This window comes from Perognathus longimembris, chromosome 20 (genome assembly GCF_023159225.1).
Source record: "Perognathus longimembris pacificus isolate PPM17 chromosome 20, ASM2315922v1, whole genome shotgun sequence".
NCBI lineage: Eukaryota > Metazoa > Chordata > Mammalia > Rodentia > Heteromyidae > Perognathus > Perognathus longimembris.
In genome coordinates, this window is record NC_063180.1 from 16,386,790 (window position 1) to 16,406,243 (window position 19,454).

At 57.6% G+C, this 19,454-nt stretch overlaps 1 protein-coding gene across 3 annotated transcripts; it reads left to right on the forward strand.

Moving 5' to 3' along the window:
- Positions 1-3,322: 3,322 nt before the first annotated feature.
- Positions 3,323-13,564, forward strand: Mag (myelin associated glycoprotein). 3 transcript variants are annotated; one of them, XM_048329768.1, is made up of 10 exons: positions 3,323-3,403; positions 3,687-4,055; positions 4,947-4,999; positions 5,126-5,243; positions 6,028-6,285; positions 9,506-9,766; positions 10,977-11,264; positions 11,872-11,968; positions 12,294-12,393; positions 13,338-13,564. In XM_048329768.1, the coding sequence occupies exons 1-10, from the start codon at positions 3,358-3,360 to the stop codon at positions 13,500-13,502; spliced, it is 1,755 nt and encodes a 584-aa protein (XP_048185725.1). In that variant the 5' UTR covers positions 3,323-3,357; the 3' UTR covers positions 13,503-13,564. The 3 variants fall into 3 exon arrangements, with proteins under 3 accessions (XP_048185725.1, XP_048185724.1, XP_048185726.1); XM_048329767.1 differs by having other exon boundaries at positions 4,947-5,243; XM_048329769.1 differs by lacking the exon at positions 13,338-13,564 and adding an exon at positions 12,591-12,623 and having other exon boundaries at positions 4,947-5,243.
- Positions 13,565-19,454: the final 5,890 nt, after the last annotated feature.

The following is a 19,454-nucleotide window of genomic DNA, read 5'->3' on the forward strand; positions in this document are numbered from 1 at the left end:
AACCGCCACCCAAGGAAGAAGAAAGAAAGGTGAACCGTGGCTGTAAAAAAAGAAAAGAAAAGAAGAAAAGCTCCGAGCCACCGGCCGTCCACGCAGGCCCTGCGTTCAAGACCCAGAACTGGCATAAAGACAAAACAGTGGCTTGTGTCTTCAATGTGGGACTGACAGATGCGCCTTCCTGTCCCCCTGGTCCCCCGAATTAGGGTGCCCATGAGGGCGGAGGGCGAAGGAGTGCAGCCAGCCGCCCGGTCCCCTCAGGAAGGGCCCGGCAGAGCCCGGGCGTCAGGCTGCCAGGCTGACAAGGGCCCTTTGTGCCCGTCCCGGGGCAGGGAGGAGCCGGGCCCTGGAGGCAGGCGGCCCCTGGCACCCAGGGGCAGGGAGGGGCGGCGAGCGAGGGGCCAGGGGCCACTGCAAGCCTGGCTGGCGGAGCAGAAGGTCAGAAGCCACCGCACCCCGTAAGTACTGCAGTGGGGTGGTGAGGGGCTGAGGTGCATGGGGGGCCTGGGGGTCCCCCTGAGGGGCTGACCGGGTGAGTTTGCCTAGGACCAGATGTCCTGAGCCCCGGTGAGCGGGCGCTGGGGGGCTCTTGGGGGAAGCCCTGGGGCTTTGGGAAGGGAGCACAGGAAGAGGGGTTCTGAGCCAGAGCTGCCCAGGGCTCCCAAGTTTGGGGCGTGTGAAGTGGGTAGAGCAGGGGAAGGAAGGGGCCTCAGGTGTGAGGCACCTGTATGCCATAATCCGGGAGGTGCTTGAGGGCCCTGGGCTGTAAATGGAATGTTCTAGAACCTGGTGCACAGCAGGGATGTGTGTATGTGTATGTGTGTGCAAACATCTGTGTGTCCTCCCTCCCTCCCTCCCTCCTCCTCCTCCTCCTCCTCCTCCTCCTTTTCTTTCTCTTCCTCCTCTTCCTCCTCTTCCTCCTCGTCCTCCTCCTCCTCCTCCTCTTCCTATCTTCTTCTTCTGCCAGTCCTAGGGCTTGAACTCAGGACCTGGATGCTGTCCCTGAGGTTTTTTTTTTTCTCCTCAAGACTGGCACTCTACCACTTGAGCCACAGCTCTACTTCTGGCTTTTTAAGTGATAGTTTTAGTGTTGATAAGAGTCCCATGGACTTTCCAGCCCCAGGCTGGCTTTGAACGGAGATCCTCCAGATCTCGGCCTCATGAGGCGCCACGGTGCCGGAGGCTTTGCTCACGGCCTTCGTAGATGTATGTGTTCTTACTTCGGGCCTCCTTCACAAGTGGAGTAAGCACAGCACGCCACCTGGACTCACACTTGCTGGCTGCGCTCTTGGAGGACCACAAACCAGGCACCACTAGGATTGTTTGGGTCCTTACCCCAATACCAGTTTTTGCCCCTTATGGGGGATAGATACCCATTCCATATGTGCATTGAATGTGTGGCCGATCCTTACTCGAGTCTACCTGTAGTACCTGCCAGGACTGTAGTTACTATTAGACGTGTGTGTGTATGTGTGTGCAAGGCACACAGGGCTCTGTGTACACTGCAGTGCCACTCCACGCATGCCCAAGCAAAGGCAGGACTGCCAGGCACCGTGTCACACGCCTGTCATCCTAGCTGCTCAGGAGGCTGAGATCCAGAGCATCGTGGTTCACTCTCCAATGAACCCCAAACAGCCAGAAGTGGAGCTGTGGCTCAAGTAGTAGAGCGCCAGCCTTGAGCAAAAAGGGAAAGGAAAAAACAAAAAGCTCGGAGACAGCGCCAAAGCCCTGAGTTTAAGCCCCAGGACTGGCATGCACGAATGCACACACACGCACACACACGCACACACACACACACACACACACACGCTGGCACCTTCCGGATCCCACGGGGGCCAGAGTGTGTCTGCCTGTCCGGGCCAGCGTGGCATTTGTCTGAGATGCAGCTGTGCCCGTGGGAAGTGGGGTGGCCTAGGCTGGGCTAGGTGGCCACTTGGAAACCCTGGGGTCAGCCCAAAGCAGCCCACAGAGTATCTGGGTGGCAGGGGGGTGGGGTTGCTCACCCCTGGACCTTCGTAGCCCCACTCCGTGAGGACCCCAGGGGTCCCAGCGCCCCGGGGGAGGGGAACAGGCCTCTTTTTGTGCCGGGCCCCAGGCTCCGGGGCGGGTGGGGATGGCAGGGGCCGGGCCGCAGGGTGGCAGAGGGCGGCAGGAATTCACACGGCATGTGGAGAATGCTGATGCTGTGAAACCCTGTCATTGATGGGGTCCCTGCCTTGCCACCCCCAGGCCTTCAGGGGTGACACATCTGCTCCCTCGCCCCATTCACCACTGCTCCTGGCCCCCCTCCACCGCAGCCCACGGCTGCCATTCCCCCCATCATCTCTTCCCCACGGCTCTCCCACGTGCCCTCCAGTTTGGAAGGAGCGGGTGATGGTTCTGTCATCCCCTGGCTTGGTGTGTGTGTGTGTGGGGGGGTCACGATCCCCACTGGGAAGCCAGCAAGCAGAGCCAATAGCAAAAGAGGGGGACAGTGAGAATGGAGCGCCCCCACACTCCGGCACCTGTCTGAACTCTTATTCCAGGTGAGCTGGCTGGTACCTTCTGGAGATCAGGGAATATTGTCAACTCAGGGAGAACGAGGTAAGGAGCTGGGGTACTACCATCCCCCCTTTTTCCTGGCTTTCCTTATTTCCCACGTTCCTGCTGCTGGCCCAGATCCCTCTTGTTCTTGATCCATCCAGGGACACAACGGTGTTCAAAATTAGAGTCAGCGTGTCATTACCAGAGACAGGACAGCTGGCTGCCTGAGAACTAAAGGCCAGCCAAACACCGCTGCTAGCTCATGTCTAGTTTCTCAGGAGGCCGAGATCTCGAGGATTGCGGTTCAAAGCCAGCCTAGGCAGGAAAGTCAGTGAGATTTATCTCCAATGAACCACCAGAAAACCGGAAGTGGTGCTGTGGCTCAAGTGGTAGAGCGCCAGCCTCAGGGATAGCACCCGGGCCCTGAGTTCAAGCCTCACCACCAGTCAAAGAAAGAATAAGTTAGTGAGATATCCTCACCCCATCTCAACCAACAAGCTGGGTGTGGTGATCATATCCCTAATCACAGCTATGCAGGAGGCTTAGGAGAATTGCATTGGTAGGCAGCCAGGATAAAGAAGGACAGGTTCCTCTCTGAAAAATAAACTAAGGCAGATAGGGCTGGGGGTTCAAGTGGTAGAGTGCCTGCCTTGCAAACACACAGCTCCGAGTTCAAACCCCAATACTGGAAGAAAGAAAAATCCAAAAAGTATATAAATGAGAGCAGCAGCTACTTCTGCACATCTTTGGCCTTTCCGAAGCTTTGTCACGTTCCACACCCCTCACCCATTCATTCTTCTTTTTCCCCAGCTCCGGCTCACTAGCTTGCTATCCAAAATGATATTCCTCACAACACTACCTTTATTCTGGATTATGATTTCAGGTAACAAACAAACCAAAAAAGAATGGGGAGATGGGGCTGCTGGGGGTCCTAATCTTATTTATTTATTTATTGGTCCTAAGATCCTCATGGCTGTTGATTGGCAGGGGATGGGGGAGGTTGGTCATTCTCATTGGGTGGGGGAGCTGTCACTCAGCCTGTGCGCCTCTGCCCCGCCCTCAGCCCCCATGGCCACTGATTGGCAGGGGACGGGAGCGGGAGGTTGGTCATTCTCATTGGGTGGGAGAGCTGTCACTCAGCCCCTGCGCCTCTGCCCCGCCCTCAGCCTCCCGGGGCGGCCACTGGAGCGCGTGGATGCCTGCGTCCATCTCAGCCTTCGAGGGCACCTGCGTCTCCATCCCGTGTCGCTTCGACTTCCCGGACGAGCTGCGGCCGGCCGTGGTGCACGGGGTCTGGTACTTCAACAGCCCCTACCCCAAGAACTACCCCCCAGTGGTCTTCAAGTCGCGCACGCAAGTGGTCCACGAGAGCTTCCAGGGGCGCAGCCGCCTGCTGGGGGACCTGGGCCTGCGGAACTGCACCCTGCTGCTCAGCACTCTCAGCCCGGAGCTGGGGGGCAAGTACTACTTCCGAGGGGACCTAGGGGGCTACAACCAGTACACCTTCTCGGAGCACAGCGTCCTGGACATCATCAGTGAGTCCCTGGGGCCCAGGCTGGCTTCGAACCGCGACCCTTAGATCTCGGCCTCCTGAGGATCTCGGATGACAGGCGCCAGCTCTCAGCGCCTGGAGAAATGTTTGCTTTAATTCTGGGAGCACATGCGGAGGGGTGACTGAAGGCCGGGATCAGGGGGTGGCTGGGGGGGGGGGGGTGTCTCCGCTTTTGCTGGGTGATGTTGAGCAAGTTAATTGACTTCCCTGGGCCTGGCTTTCCCTCGGTGGAAAGTGGAAACAGAACAACCGTAGCTACTCAGGAGGATGAGGTCGGAGGATAAAGACTGGAAACGAGCCCAAGTCGAAAAAGCCTTAGAGCCTCTTAGTTCCAGTTAACCAGCACAAAGCTGGACTGGAGGTATGGCTCAGGTGGTAGAGTGCCAGCTGTGCACAAGAGTGTGAAGCCCGGTAATGGCATGCACGGGCACACGAGTACACACACACATACACACACAAGAACAGAGTGTACAGCCTTGTGAGTGGATGGTTGTCAAGGGCTGCTGCCTGCGCCTGGCACCGGGCGCCCAGCTCTTGCTAGCAGACTTCAGGCCACCGCAACTGGCCATTCAGAATTTCCCACAGGAAACAAGATGGTGGGGTTTTCCGTTACTCTCCTAAGTCTTTATTAATGGCTGCCGTTTAACATAAATATACATGTGGATGCACGTATATACACATATGTATACATATATGTATATCAGCCTGGGCTGGGCATTTGCCTAGCGTGTGCAGTGCGAGGCCCTGGGTTCCATCCCCAGCTCTGCCTGAAGTTCAGTCTCAGGGAACAAGGTGCCTGGATCATGGTGTCAAGATGGGGTGACCCCCTAATACAATGCCGCCGTATCACCTTGTCTTTCTCTGCCCCACGCAGACACCCCCAACATCGTGGTGCCCCCCGAGGTGGTGGCCGGCAAGGAGGTGGAGGTCAGCTGCATGGTGCCGGATAACTGCCCTGAGCTGCGTCCGGAGCTGAGCTGGCTGGGCCACGAGGGCCTCGGGGAGCCCACCGTGCTGGGCCGACTGCGCGAGGACGAGGGCACCTGGGTGCAGGTGTCGCTGCTGCACTTCGTGCCCACCAGGGAGGCCAACGGGCACCGGCTGGGCTGCCAGGCCGCCTTCCCCAACACCACCCTGCAGTTTGAGGGCTATGCCAGCCTGGACGTCAAATGTGAGCCTGGGGGCGGGGCCGGGCCTGGGCTGGGCGTGGCAGGGGCGCGAGTGGGCGTGGCCATCAGAGTGGGCGGAGGGTGGAGCTAAGGACGTATAGGGGAGGTGACGGTGGGAGGGGGGGAGATGAAAGAGGGCGTGGTGGGCCAAGCGGGGGACTTAGGAGTGGGGCCCTGAGGGGTGAGGCTAAGATGGGAAGGGGAGGGGACAGACTTGTGACAGGTGGGCGGGGTGCAGTGGGCGTGGTTGGGGCTGGTTAAGCTCCGAGTGGGCGGTGCTTCTCCAAGGCTGGGGCTGGCCGGGGAGGAGCTAATCACAGATAGGGGCGAGGTCTGGGCGGGGCTAGATGAAGACCTGGGGAGGTCCACGGAGGGGGGGCGGGGCTGGGCGGAGCTGCAGACCCGGACTTGGACTTGGCTGGACCGAGCAGCGTCTTGGAGTGGGACCTAGAAGTGGTTGTGTGGGGCTAAATACGTAATGGGGCGGGGCTAGACGGGGAGGGGCGTGGTCATGTCATGAGGGGCGGGGCTTGGGGGCAAGTGTGAGCCTGGGCGGGGTGGGCGGGGTCTTGGCCGGGAGCGGGTGTGACAGCGTGTGAATGGGCGGGGCTTGCTGCAGGCTCAGGCCAGTCAGGACGGGACCAGGCAAGGACAAGGGCGTGGCTGCGGCGGTTAGGGCGGAGTCTGTGCAGGGGGGGCGGGACGGGGGGGTTCGGCGGTGGGCGGGGCTGGCCGCTGCATCCACCAATGGGATGACTGGCTCTTGCTCCCCGCCCCCGGCCTCAGACCCGCCGGTAATTGTGGAGATGAACTCCTCCGTGGAAGCCATCGAGGGCTCGCAGGTCAGCCTGCTCTGCGGGGCCGACAGCAACCCGCCGCCGCTGCTCACCTGGATGCGGGACGGCACCGTGCTCCGGGAGGCGGTGGCCGAGAGCCTGTACCTGGAGCTGGACGAGGTGACTCCGGGGGAGGACGGCATCTACGCCTGCCTGGCCGAGAACGCCTACGGACAGGACAACCGCACCGTGGAGCTCAGCGTCATGTGTGAGTCCGCGCCGCACGCAGCGCCACGGCGCCCCGGGACCAGCCAGGCGCAGGCTGGGGGGGGGGCACTCAGGAACCCCCCCACTCAGGGGCCCCGGGAGCAGCCAGGCGCAGGCTGGGGGGGGCACTCAGGAACACCCCCCCCCCACTCAGGGGCCCCGGGAGCAGCCAGGCGCAGGCCGGGGGGGCAATCAGGGACCCCCCCCCCCACTCAGGGACCCCTGGAACCAGCCAGGCACAGGTGGGGGGCCACTCAGGGACCTGGGGACCAGCCAGGCGCAGGCGGGGGGCCGCTCAGGGACCCCCCCCCCCCACTCAGGGACCCCCAGACCAGCCAGGAGGCCAGAATGGAGAGGAGGGTTCAGGCCCAGGTCTTGCTCCCTCTCTCCTTCCCTTCTTTCCTCCCTCCCTCCCACTCTCCCTCCCTCTCTCTTATCCTTCACACCTGGTTCATGCCCACTCAGCACTATTCTTACTGGGGCACAAGACTAGATGACCGTAGATTCATTTGGTGCCTGTGAGGTAATCAATTTTAGGTTTAATTTTTAAGCTCCACCACTGAGCTACTATCCCCAGCCCGAGGCTACAGCACACCCGGTCTGTGTTTTAAAATAAATGCTAGAGCTAGCCACACCAGGCTCTTAAACACTGGTCATCTTAGCTACTCAGGAGGCTGAGATTAGAGGACCAGAGTTCAAAGCCAGCCTGGGCCAGGAAAGTCTGCCAGATTCTTTTTTTTTTTTTAATTTTTTTTTGCCAGTCCTGGGCCTTGGACTCAGGGCCTGAGCACTGTCCCTGGCTTCTTTTTGCTCAAGGCTAGCACTCGGCCACTTGAGCCACAGCGCCACTTCTGGCTTTTTCTACATATGTGGTGCTGGGGAATCGAACCCAGGGCTTCATGTATACGAGGCGAACACTTTACCACTAGGCCGTATCCCCAGCCCTGCCAGATTCTTATCTCCAACAAACCAGCAAAAAGCCAGAAGTGGGGCTGGGGATATGGCCTAGTGGCAAGAGAGCTTGCCTCGTATACATGAGGCCCTGGGTTCGATTCCCCAGCACCACATATACAGAAAACGGCCAGAAGTGGCGCTGTGGCTCAAGTGGCAGAGTGCTAGCCTTGAGCAAAAGGAAGCCAGGGACAGTGCTCAGGCCCTGAGTCCGAGGCCCAGGACTGGCCAAAAAAAAAAAAAAAAGCCAGAAGTGGAAGTGTGGTTCAAGTGGTAGGAGACAAGCCTTGAGTGGAAAAAAAACAGCTAAGTATCAGCACTCACAAGGTGAATTCAAGACCCAGTGCCAGTGGGGGAGGGGGAGAGGAGTGAGTAGCACTGGGGGTTGAACTCGGGGCATCATGCGTGCTTTAGATTATTTTCCAGATAGGGTCTTAGTTTTTGCCTTCCTCTTGAATAGGGGGATTTCAGAATTCAGCCACCTAGCTAGGCTTGTTGTTTGAGTTGGGAATTTGGCTTTTGCCTAGGCAGGCCCCCTCCTATTTCTGCTGCTGAGGAGCTGGGATTACAGGCATACACTACCACACACTTGGCTCTTGAGTGGCTGTAGTTCTAATAAGAGGATTGAGGGACCCTCCTACCCCAGTCTCATCCAGCTTCATCGGGTATATGTGGACATTGGACAGGGGTGCTGCACGGCTCAGGTAGGCACCAGGAAGAAGCTGTTCATTCATTCATTCATTCATTCATCCATACACTCACTCATTCATCAATAGCTATGGAAGCAAAATGCCCAGGGCTGGGTAGGGCTCCTCAAGATAGCACAATCCACATTTACTCAGGACTTCCAGAATGTTTTAGGCGCATGTGCTTCTTTTATGCTCCCCTTGCCCACCTCTCCACCCCAAGCCTTCCTTCATTCTCATATTTCCAAACATGAAGGCTCTGATTCCCCTCCCTACCCTGTGGTTTTCTTACTTCTAGGTTGGAAATGCACTTTATTTATTCTACAGCATCCTATGTAGACCTTGTGTAATCTGTTGCTAGGAAGCTTCTTATCCAGTGAGGGATAATAGCTTGAGGTTGGCAGGTGTGTGTGTGTGTGTGTGTGTGTGTGTGTGTGTGTGTGTGTGTGTGTTGTGCACCAGTATTAGGGCTTAAACTCAGGGTCTGGGTGCTGTCTATTCACTTTTTCTTTGTTTTGTTTTTTTGCCCAACCTGGGGCATGGACTCAGGGCCTGAGCACTGTCCCTGGCTTCTTTTTGCTCAAGGCTAGCACTCTAGCTCTTGAGCTACAGCACCACTTCTAGCTTTTTCTATATATGTGGTGCTGAGGAATTGAACCCAGGGCTTCATGTATACGAGGTGAGCACTCTTGCCACTAGGCCATATTCCTAGCCCTGCACAGCTCCACTTTCTGACTTATTGGATTCCCAGCCCCGCACAGCTCCACTTTCTGACTTATTGGATTCTTTTTTTTTCTTTTTTTTTTTGCCAGTCTGCAGCTTGAACTCAGGGCCTGATCACTGTGCCTGAGCTTCTTTTGCTCAAGGCTAGCACTCTACCAGTTGAGTCACAGCGCTACTCTGGTACTTCTTGTACTGAGGAATGGGACTCAAGGCTTCATGCATCCTAGGCAAGCACTGTACCACTAAGCCACATTCCTAGCCCCCTTTTTTGGACTTTTATCTCCAATTTATCATAGAAAAAGCAGGAAGTGGAACTGTGGCTCAACTGGTAGAGTGCTAGCCTTAAGCAAAAGAAGCTCAGGCACAGTGCTCAGGCCCTGAGTTAAAGGCCCAGGACCAGCAACAACAACAGAAAGGAAGGAAGAAAGGAAAGACAGAGGGAGGGAAAAAGGAAGGAAGGAAGGAAGGAAGGAAGAAAGAAAGGAAGAAAGGAAGGAAGGAAAAAAAGAGTCTTACAGACTTTCCTGCCCAAGCTGGCTTTGAACCGTGATGCTCAGATCTCAGCCTCCTGAGTAGCTAGCAATTACAGGTGTGAGCCGCCAGGGGTCTCACTCATGGGATGGGAATTGTAGAAGCCCATTTTCCAGATAGGAGAAGTGAGCCCCAGGGATCCCCACGCAGGGGCCTGCACACAGACGGGAAGGGGTGAAGAGCTCCAGAATCCCCAAAAGACAAGCTGCCAGGCTTGGCATGGCCCCTTGTGTAGACAAAACCCGCCAGGGCTGGGGTTCCCCTGGGTCCCCCTGTGTGCTGGGTTTAGGGCGGGACTTGGTGGCCTGACCCCCTCCCCCAACCTCCCAGATGCCCCCTGGAAGCCGACGGTGAACGGGACGGTGGTGGCCGTGGAGGGGGAGACGGCCACCATCCTCTGCTCCACGCAGAGCAACCCCGACCCCATCCTCACCATCTTCAAGGAGAAGCAGATCTTGGCCACGGTCATCTATGAGAGCCAGCTGCAGCTGGAGCTGCCCGCGGTCAGTCCCGAGGACGATGGGGAGTACTGGTGTGTGGCCGAGAACCAGTATGGCCAGCGGGCCACCGCCTTCAACCTGTCCGTGGAGTGTGCGTACCTTCCCTTGCCTTCCCACTGACTCCCTGGCTGCGGACCCGTGGTTCCGAGGGAGAGTGAGGGGGTGCCACAGGGGCCTGGCCTCCCGGCCTGAGTCACCAGGAGATGGGGATGGGGTTGTCAGGGAAGCGGGGTCCTCAGCAAAAGACTCAAAATCCAGCCCGGCACCTTTGGCAAGTTGGCAAGTTATCTCCAATGAACCAGCAGAAGCTGGAAGTGGAGCTGTCACTCAGAAAGCTCTGGGACCACGCCCAGGCGCTGAGTTTAAGTTTCAGAACCACTACCACCACCACCAAAAGAATCTCACACACTTCCTTGCCCAGGCTGGCTTTGAACTGAGATGATCAGATCTCAGCCTCCCGAGTAGCTAGAATGACAGGCGTGCTACGGCGTTTAGTTCCCGTGCCCCCCCCCCCTTTTAGGCATGGGAATCCCATAGTCCTTTGCAAGTTTAGGACCCCTGGCTGTGGGTCTGCATCTGGAAGCTTCCACCTCTGTATCTGTAGAAGCTGAGAGGCCTCACCCAGCCACCAGATGGCAGAGCTGGCACGCACGCCAAAAATGTGCCGGGCCAGTCTCTTCTTGGTGCCCTGGTGTTTATCTAGCATCCTAGGCGGGTGGGTGGATGGGGTGGGGGGTGGGGTTCATGGCTCTCAGGGTCTGCCTACGAAACTACAACCGGCCAGGTGCTCACGGTGGCTCACGCCTGTCATCCCAGCTACTCAGGAGGCTGAGATGGGAGGATCGCCCTGCCAAGCCAGCTCTCAGTTTGAAAAAAAAAAATCTGTGAGACTTTTTTGTCTCTAAGTAACTAGCAAAAACAGCTGGCAAGCGGAGCAGGGGCTCAAGTGGTAGAGCACCAGCCTTGAATGAAAAGGTTCAGGGACAGCATCCAGGCCCCCAGTTCAAGCCTCAGCATCAGCGCAAAAGAAAATAGAAATAAAGGTGTAGGGACGGTGATTCAAGGCGGAGGTGGGTGTTGTGTGGTGTTGGGGGGAGGGGGGGAGGGTGGCGTCCGTGGCTGGCAGGTTGCGTGGGTCTGTGGATCATTCAATCAAGGAGCTCCGTGGCTTGGAGTCAGAGCAGTAGCAGGACACAGCCCTCCCTCCCCCATCACCCCCATCTTTGGGTCCCCCCACGCTTACCCCCATCCTCCAGGCCTCTCACGCTGCCCCCCCCCCCCCCCCGTTCTTGATGTGGCAGTCGCTCCCATGATCCTCCTGGAGTCCCACTGTGCTGCGGCCCGGGACACGGTGCAGTGCCTGTGCGTGGTGAAGTCCAACCCGGAGCCGTCCGTGGCCTTCGAGCTGCCGTCCCGCAACGTGACCGTGAACGAGACGGAGCGGGAGTTCGTGTACTCGGAGCGCAGCGGCCTCCTGCTCACCAGCATCCTCACCCTGCGGGGCCAGGCGCAGGCCCCGCCCCGCGTCATCTGCACCTCCAGAAACTTCTATGGCACGCAAAGCCTGGAGCTGCCGTTCCAGGGAGCCCGTGAGTGGAGGGGCTCAGGGGCGAAGAGGAGCCCCAGGAAGGAGGGGGTCCTTCTTAAATGCAGCCCTACCCTACCTCTAAAGCTGGTCACAAGCCTCTGGTTAAATAGCCAAAGATGCCTGGTGCAGGTGGTCCACGTCTGTCATCCTAGCTGCTCAGGAGGCTGAGATCGGAGGATCATGGTTCAAAGCCACCCCGGGGAAGGGAAGTCTGCAGGACTCTTAACTCCAGTGAACCATCAGAAAACCAAAAGTAGAGTTGTGACTCTGGCTCAAAGTGGTTGAGGGCTAGCCTTGAGCTAAAGAGCTCAGGGACTGTGAACCTTGGGCCTGGGCGCTGTCCCTGAGCTCTTTAGCTCAAGGCTGGCGCTCCACCACTTTGAGCCACAGCGCCACTTCCGGTTTTCTGGTGGTTCATTGGAGATCAGAGTCACTTGGACTTTCCTGCCGTGGCTGGCTTTGAACCACGATCCTCTGATCTCAGCCTCCTGAGTGGCTGGGATGGCAGGCGTGAGCCACATTCTGGCAGAGCCCGGCCGGCCTCGTGGGCCAGGCGCTGTCCCCGTCGGCAGATGCCCCGGGAGCCTTTGTGTCTTCTCTCTCCTCAGATCGGCTGATGTGGGCAAAGATCGGGCCCGTGGGCGCCGTGGTTGCCTTTGCCATCCTGATCGCCATCGTGTGCTACATCACCCAGACCCGCAGGAAGTGAGTGGAGATGAGGGACCGCGACAGGCCTGTGGAGAGAGGGCGGGGGACGAGGATTCCTGCCTCTGGTGCTCGCGGGACCTGCCACGGGCTGGCTGAGCACTTGCCATAGACCTACTTTGTCATCCTAGTTTGCAAAAAAAACCCCCACAAACCCCAAGCCCCCCAAAATGTTCCCTGCTCACCCCAGCCCGAGGCTCAGCGAGGGCGGGCAGGGACCGCAGCGGGGCGCCGGGAAGCTCACCATTCCAAGAGGGTCTCTGGGAGAACTGGGGGGTGGGGAGAAGATGACTTGGGAGTCACCAGGGGCTGCTGTGCCCTGCAGAAAGAACGTGACAGAGAGCCCCAGCTTCTCCACAGGGGACAACCCCCACGTCCTGTACAGCCCTGAGTTCCGCATCTCTGGGGCACCCGACAAATACGAGGTGAGGGCTGGGGTCATGTGACCACGCGTCCCCCGGGGAGCCCGGCGGGGGCGGAGGGTGGGGCGGGGGCATGGTGGAGGACTGGGTCAGCCCCGTTGACCCGGAGCGTCCGGCTCAGGCCGGGATTACAAGAGGGTGGTGCCTAGGGCGGCCTGAACTCTCGCAGCGGTCTGTCACTGAATTTCCTTCTCCAATAGTCCAAAGAGGTCTCTCCCTTGGAAAGTCACTGAGAGCCCCGAGGTAGGTCCCGGGCCTCAGGGTGCCCGTGTGTGAGTCCTTGTCAGCTCAGACGTCGTCTGACCCTGGGCGGCCCCCCCGCCCAGCAGCCCGGCCTCTGTCCACTCTGTGCTCTTTGTCCACTTTGCTGTTTGCCTTCTGTCTGTCGCCGCTGTCCCTGTGTGTCCATGTGGTGGGCCAGGGGGCGGGGGTGGAAAGCGACCTCCGGGACAAGCTCTCCCAGGGAGCAGGGAGAATTGAACCCAGGACCTGCAAGCTGAGATCCAACCACAGAGGACATGGAGAAGGGCATCCCGGGTGGCTGTGACCTCCTCAGCGAACAGGCTTCTGAAATGCATGGCAAATTGCAAGGGCAGGGCCCAGCCTAGCATCACCTACCTGTAGTCCCAGCTACCCCAGGGAGGTAGAGGTTAGGAAGACGGGGGCTAAAGGCAGCCCCCTCCCCCCACCCCCTGGGCAAAAGCACAAGAACGGATCTGAAAAGTAGTACAGAAGGGATGGGAGCGTGGCTCCAGCCGCAGAGCAGGTGCCTAGCAAGCTCAAGGCCCCGAGTTCAAACCCCAGTACCAGAACCCAAAGCACATTCCACCTCCCCCCAAAACTTTAAAGTCAGCTGTAGCAAAGATCCCAGAGTGGGTGCTCGCTCAGGACGGAAGGTGGGAAGGGGGTTTTGCTCATGGCCCCCCCCTCCACCTCTACCTGCACAGAGCCAGAGGCGCGTGGGCTCGGAGAAGAGGCTGCTGGGCCTTCGGGGTGAACCCCCAGAGCTGGACCTAAGCTACTCCCACTCAGAGCTGGGAAAACGACCCACGAAAGACAGCTACACCCTGACAGAGGAGCTGGCTGAGTACGCCGAGATCCGAGTCAAGTGACGAGGCCAGCGGGGCCGGCGGCCTCCCTTCCTCCTGAGTGCGTGCGAGTGTGTGTGTGTGTGTGTGTGCGCGCGTGTGCACGCAGGGAAGAGATGGGGTAGGAAGGGCCTGAGGCAGGGGACAGCACAGTCCTGGGGGCCCAGCCTCCCCTCTCCTTCCTTGCTGTCCCCCTGCCAGAACTCCCCCACTGTAGCACCCCTCAATCCTCCTCTAACCTTGTCTGTCTGAGGGGAGCTCTGTCCATCTGTGTTATTTATTGCTGCCCCTGCCTGGTTTTCTGCCCCCCCCCGCCCCCCCCCGCCCCCAGGACCTCCACACAAGGGACATGAAATAAATAAATGGCCTCCATGCCTGTCTAGATGTTGGTGGTTTCTTGTGTGTGTGTGTGTGTGTGTGTGTGTGTGTGTGGTGTGTGCTGGTTCTGGGGCTTGAACTCAGTGCCTGGGCGCTGTCTCTGAGCTCTTCAGCTCAAGGCATGCGCTCTACCACTTGAGCCACAGCGCCAATTCAGGTTTTCTGGTGACTCACTGGAGATAAGAGTCTCATGGACATTCCTGCCCAGGCTGGCTTGGAACCGTGATCCTCAGATCTCAGCCTCCTGAGTAGCTAGGATGACAGGCGTGAGCTGCTGACACAAGAAGGCCTTGAGCTTCGGCTGAGCCTGCCCTTCTCCCTGCCACCGCCAAGGGGTTCCACTCGCCACATAGAGGGGCTCCCCGAAGGGCCCCAGGATGCTGTGTGTAGGCCCAGCAGCTGGGAGGTGTGAGATGACTGAGGAGGGAGCCAGTCAGGGCAGGGGGTGCGGGAGTGGGGGCGGGGTGGGGTCTGGGGTGGGAGTGGGGGTCTGCCCCTGGAGCCCGGGATGGAACAGGAAGGAAGTTTCTTCCCAGGCTGCGGCGGCCTCGCCCTGCACACCTGGCCCACAGATCTGGCTCCTGCACGCCTGGCCTGGCGTGTGCTCACCCTGAGACTTCGCCCCAGGGGCTTGTCACTAAGCAGAATGTGGGTGCTGGTCCCGGCTCCCCGGTGTGAGGACTGTCCATACCTGGGCCTCCGAGAGACGCAGGAGAGGCGCAGTGTGCCGTCCATACCGCCATTTCATCCGGTCTATGGCAGGAGTGAAGGAAACCAGTCAGCCAGCCAGACTGGTGGTGGTGGTGGTGTGTGTGTGTGTGTACACACACATGTGAGTGCATGCACGCCTGTGCCAATACCGGGGCTTGAAATCACAGCCTCAGCCTCTTGATTGGCTTTTTCGGTTTCAAGGTTGGTGCTCTACCACTTGAGCCATGCTTCCACTTCTGGCTTTTGGCTGGCTTATGGGAGAAAAGAATCTCATAAGCTTTCCTGCCCAGGCTGGCTTTGAACCAACATCCTCAGAGCTCAGCCCCCCAAGTAGCTAGGATGCCCTGTGAGCCACGGACCCCCAGCAACTATATATATGGTTTTTTATTTTCCTTTTCAACTTGCTACTTTGAAATACTTATAGACACAGGCAATCCTAAAGCTAGAGCGGAGCCCATGTGCTTGGCACCCCGCACGGTTATTTTATGTAATTATAGCACAGAATCAAACCCAGGAACCGATGTTGATGTGGGCGCAGGCTGTGCGGTTTCGTCACGAGCGCGTATGTACAGCCGCAAGCCACGTAAAGCACCGTGTAATCCCTGAACCGGACGTCCCCACCACTCCCCCATCCCACCCCCACCCCAGCCACCTCCCCACCACCCGCCCCTGCGGCTTCCCACCACCAGAGCCCAGAGGGAAAACCTCCGGTGAACCAGCAAAAAGCCAGAAGCCGTGGAGCTGTGGCTCAAGTGGTGGGGCATCAGCCTTGAGTAAAGCAGCTCAGCGATGGCGACCAGGCCTGAGTTTAGGTACTGGACCCCCCCCCCCAACCCCAACAAATGTGCAGGGATCGTGATGGCTGTATCCTGTGGCCTCTGCCTTCTGCTGACTTTCTAAAGAAACACAAATCACCACTATCATCTATACCTACTTCAGGGCCTGGGCTCTGTCCCTGAGCTCTTTTGCTCAAGGCCAGAGCTCTACCGCTTTGAGTCACAGCGCCCCTTCCAGCTTTCGGCTGGTTCATTGGATAGAAGAGTCTCACAGACTTTCCTGCCCAGGCTGGCTTCAAACCAGGATCCTCAGATCTCAGCCTCTTCAGTAGCTAGGATGACAGAGGTGAGCTGCCAGCACCTGGCCTGAAGTTTCTCACTCCTGACTCTGCCTCAGTCCCCACTGGTGACAGTGTCTAAGAGCTTTCTCACAGGCTCCTCCCATGACTTGCAGGATTTGCATAGCTGGATGCTGATTGTTTTCAGTGTCTGAGAGCTTTCTCACAGGCTCCTCCCATGACTTGCAGGATTTGCATAGCTGGATGCTGATTGGTTTCTTGTATCCCAATCAGCAAGGAAACAAAGGACACCACAATTAATAAGCCAAATGATAGGAGTTTTTATTGTCTCCTCCACAGGCTGGTGGCTGCACAGGGGTAGGGGCTTCCCAAATTGTACATTATCGAGACAGCTGACAATTAGACTTTTAAAGACAAAAACCACATTCTTTTTGGCAAGCAATGTATAGGGCTTTTTTGTTTTGCAAAGCATATGCAAAAGGAAAACTGAGTATTAACAGTAAATTTAGCCTTTCTTCACAAACTACTGCACAGCTGGTACATTTTGAGGTTTTTTCTTTTTTTTTTTTTTGCAGAACCTGCTGAGCAGTCAACAATTCTGAGGTCAGGGTTCTTTTTCCTTGGGGAACAAAGTGGCATTACGTCTATCAGGCCTCAGGCCTACAGATTGCTTTTTAAGCAGCTACTGGGCTTTGAACTCAGGGCCTGTGCACTGTCCCCAAGCTCTTTTACTCAAGGCTAGCACTCTACCACTCGAGCCATAGATCCACTTCTGGCTTTTTGGTAGTTCTTGGGGATAGGAGTCTCATGGGAGCCGGGCACTGGTGGCTCACCCCTGTAATCCTAGCTACTCTGGAGGCTGAGAGCTGAGGATCCTGGTTTGAAGCCAGCCCAGGCAGGAAAGTCCTCTTGAGACTCTTACCTCCATTGATCCATCAGGAAACCGGAAGTAGTGCTGTGGCGCAAAGTGGTAGAGTGCCAGCCTTGAGCAAGAAGAGGCTCAGGGACAGCGCAGGCCCTGAGTTCAAGCCCCACCGCTAAAAAGAAAAATGTCTCATGGGCCTCCCTGCCTGAGACCGGCTTCAAACCATGATCCTCGGGTCTCAGCCTCCTGAGAAGCTGGGATTGCAGGTGTGAGTGCTGGTGCCCGGCTTGCTGACTCGCTCCTGCCCCCGAGGCCCGCAATGAGCTGGGAGAAGTGCTCAGGTTTCAATCTCGAGACTTTCACCGCCCTCGGAGCTTCATTCAGACAAGCTGCCCTCTTCACTCCAGAGCCCCAGAGCTTTGCGGCCACGGAGGGGCTGCCGGAGGGTCAGTGCCAGGCCTGGCTTCAGCTATTCCTGCTGCGAGGGATCGAGTCAGCCAACCTCCAAGGGATCAGTTTCTCCTCCAGCTCCAGGGCTGCTCTGGCTCTTAAGCATTTCCCGAGAGCTGGGAAAGTCTGAGAGACTGATCTCCAAGGAACTACCAGAAAGCTGGACGTGGGGCTGTAGAGCACTGGTCTTGAGCCAAAGGGCTCAGGGGCAGCACCCAGGCCCTGAGTTTAAGCCCCGCAACCAACCGAAAAAGCAAGCAAGCAAGAACTAGATCCCCCAACTCAGACCTGGCAGATGATGGCCAAGACTACCTTCCACCCCCTCCTGGGGGTCACCGTGTTTGTGGGGGGAGGGTCCCTGGTAGCCACAGGGAGGAAGGGGTGTGGCCGAGCAAGGGTGAAATCTGTCCCCAAGGCCCTGCTGTTCCCCTTTTTACCCTCAGACCCTGCTGGGAGCTGCGAGAGCAAAGCACGAGAGCAAAGGCGGGTGGCAAGTACGGGGTGCTTGGTTTTGTTTCTTGTGTGTGCTTGTTTTTGCTTTTTTTTTTTTCCATTCAACAAGCAAGGATGGGGTGGTCAGGATGGGGGGGAGTGCATCCCCTTCTCTCCCTCTGGTTTGAGGTACAATGGGTGGGTACCGGATGGTACCCAGATTCCCCCTCCCCCCCTCTCTCTTCTTTTTTGATGCCAGTCCTTGGGGTTTGAACTCCTGGCCTGGGCACCATCCCTGAGCTTTTGTGCTCAAGGCTGGTTGGTGTTCTACCACCTGAGCCACAGCTCCGCTTCCAGGGTTTGGCTAGTTAATTAGAGATGAGTCTCATGGGTTCCCCTGCCGGGGCTGGCTTTGACTCAGGATCCTCGGGGTCTCGGCCTCCTTCATGTCTAGGATGCCAGGCGTGAGCCACTGGCTCCCGGCTTTGTTCGACTCTTGAACTCAAGTGATGGAGAGCTTGAGGACTTTTTTGTGTGTGGCTGAAGCATGGTTTGCCCTGCTGCCCTGCAGCGCGGAGATGGCCTCTAATTGAGATAGAGGTGGTTCTTCGGCCCACCTGTCCCCCCCTCCCATTTCTGCTTTTAGCGATGGACTAGCCCCCTACCCCCCCCCCCATTGTCCCTGCCCCAGGCTGGCCCTCAGACTGCGCGGGTCCGGGGCCACGCAGCCAGAGCGCAGGCTGCTCCTGAGGTCCAAGGCGTGGGACCTGGCGGGGACCGCGGACACCGGAGACACACTTCACTCAAGAGGGCACATCCTGCCTGCTCCCCCGGGGCTCACCGCCCCCCACTGCAGAGAGTTCAGTTTCACTCTGTAAATTTAGCTGCATGTAAAAGAGTGACTCACACCTGTCATGGTAGCCACTCAGGAGGTCGAGATCTTTAGGATCGCTGTTCAAAGCCAGCCTGGGTAGCAAAGTCTGTGAGGCTGGTTTTTTTTTTTTTTTTTGGCCAGTCCTGGGCCTTGGACTCAGGGCCTGAGCACTGTCCCTGGCTTCTTTTTGCTCAGGGCTAGCACTCTGCCACTTGAGCCACAGCGCCACTTCTGGCTTAAATGTGGTGCTGAGGAATCAAACCCAGGGCTCCATGTATGCAAGGCGAGCACTCTTGCCACTAGGCCACATTCCCAGCCCATCTGTGAGACTCCAATGAACCAGCAAAAGAGCCGAAAGTAGAGCTGTGGTTCAAGTGGTAGGATACTAATGAGCCTTGAGCCAGAGCAAAAAGGCTCAGGGACAGTGCCCAGACCCTGAGTTTAAGCTCCAGGACCAGCACACACATGCGCGTGTATACACACACACCCATGCGTGTACCCACATGTACATGAAGTGTGGAATGGTAGAAGGCAACCTTACTAACACAGACCAAGAGACACCAGGATAGGTCTGCAAAACTGCAATCCCCCCTCCCCCCAGCTCAAAGCTATATTCTATTAACCAGCAGTGTGTATGTGGCATGTATGTGTGTGTACACGCACGTGTGTGTTTCTGCTAGGGCTTGAACTCAGGACCTCACTCTCTCTGGGCTGTTTTTTTTTTTTTTTTTCCTGGTCCTGGGGCTTGAACTCAGGCACTACCCCTACCCCTGGGCTCCTTTTGTGCTTGAGGCTAGTTGAGCCACAGCGCCACTTCCGGTTTTCTGGTGGTTCATTGGAGATAAGAGCCTCCCAAACTTTCCTGCCCAGGCTGGCTTCAAATTGCGATCCTCTCGATCTCAGCCTCCTGAGTAGCTGGGATGACAGGTGTGAGCCATCAGGCCTGGCCTTGGCTTGGAGATGGAATTTTTTCTTAAACTTTATTTTAATTCCAGGCAGACCTCAAAGATAATCCCCGCCCCTCGCGCACCCCCCGCCCCAGCAGCCCCAGACCCTCATCCAGTCAGGACGCCATGCCCATCCTTCTTCTTTGGCTCCTTATGGGTAAGGTCTGAGGCTGGTGGGAGCCTGGGCAGGGCTGAGGGGGGGCGGGATTGGCGTTGGTTTGTGCCTGGCCTTTCCGTGGTCCCC

Bases quoted from the DNA above. Each gene is read 5' to 3' on its own strand.
- Mag (XM_048329767.1), top strand. From the start codon at position 3,358: ATGATATTCCTCACAACACTACCTTTATTCTGGATTATGATTTCAG. The intron at 11,265-11,871 runs GTGAGTGGAGGG...CTCTCTCCTCAG, and splicing joins GCTGCCGTTCCAGGGAGCCC to ATCGGCTGATGTGGGCAAAG. The intron at 11,969-12,293 runs GTGAGTGGAGAT...TGTGCCCTGCAG, and splicing joins ATCACCCAGACCCGCAGGAA to AAAGAACGTGACAGAGAGCC.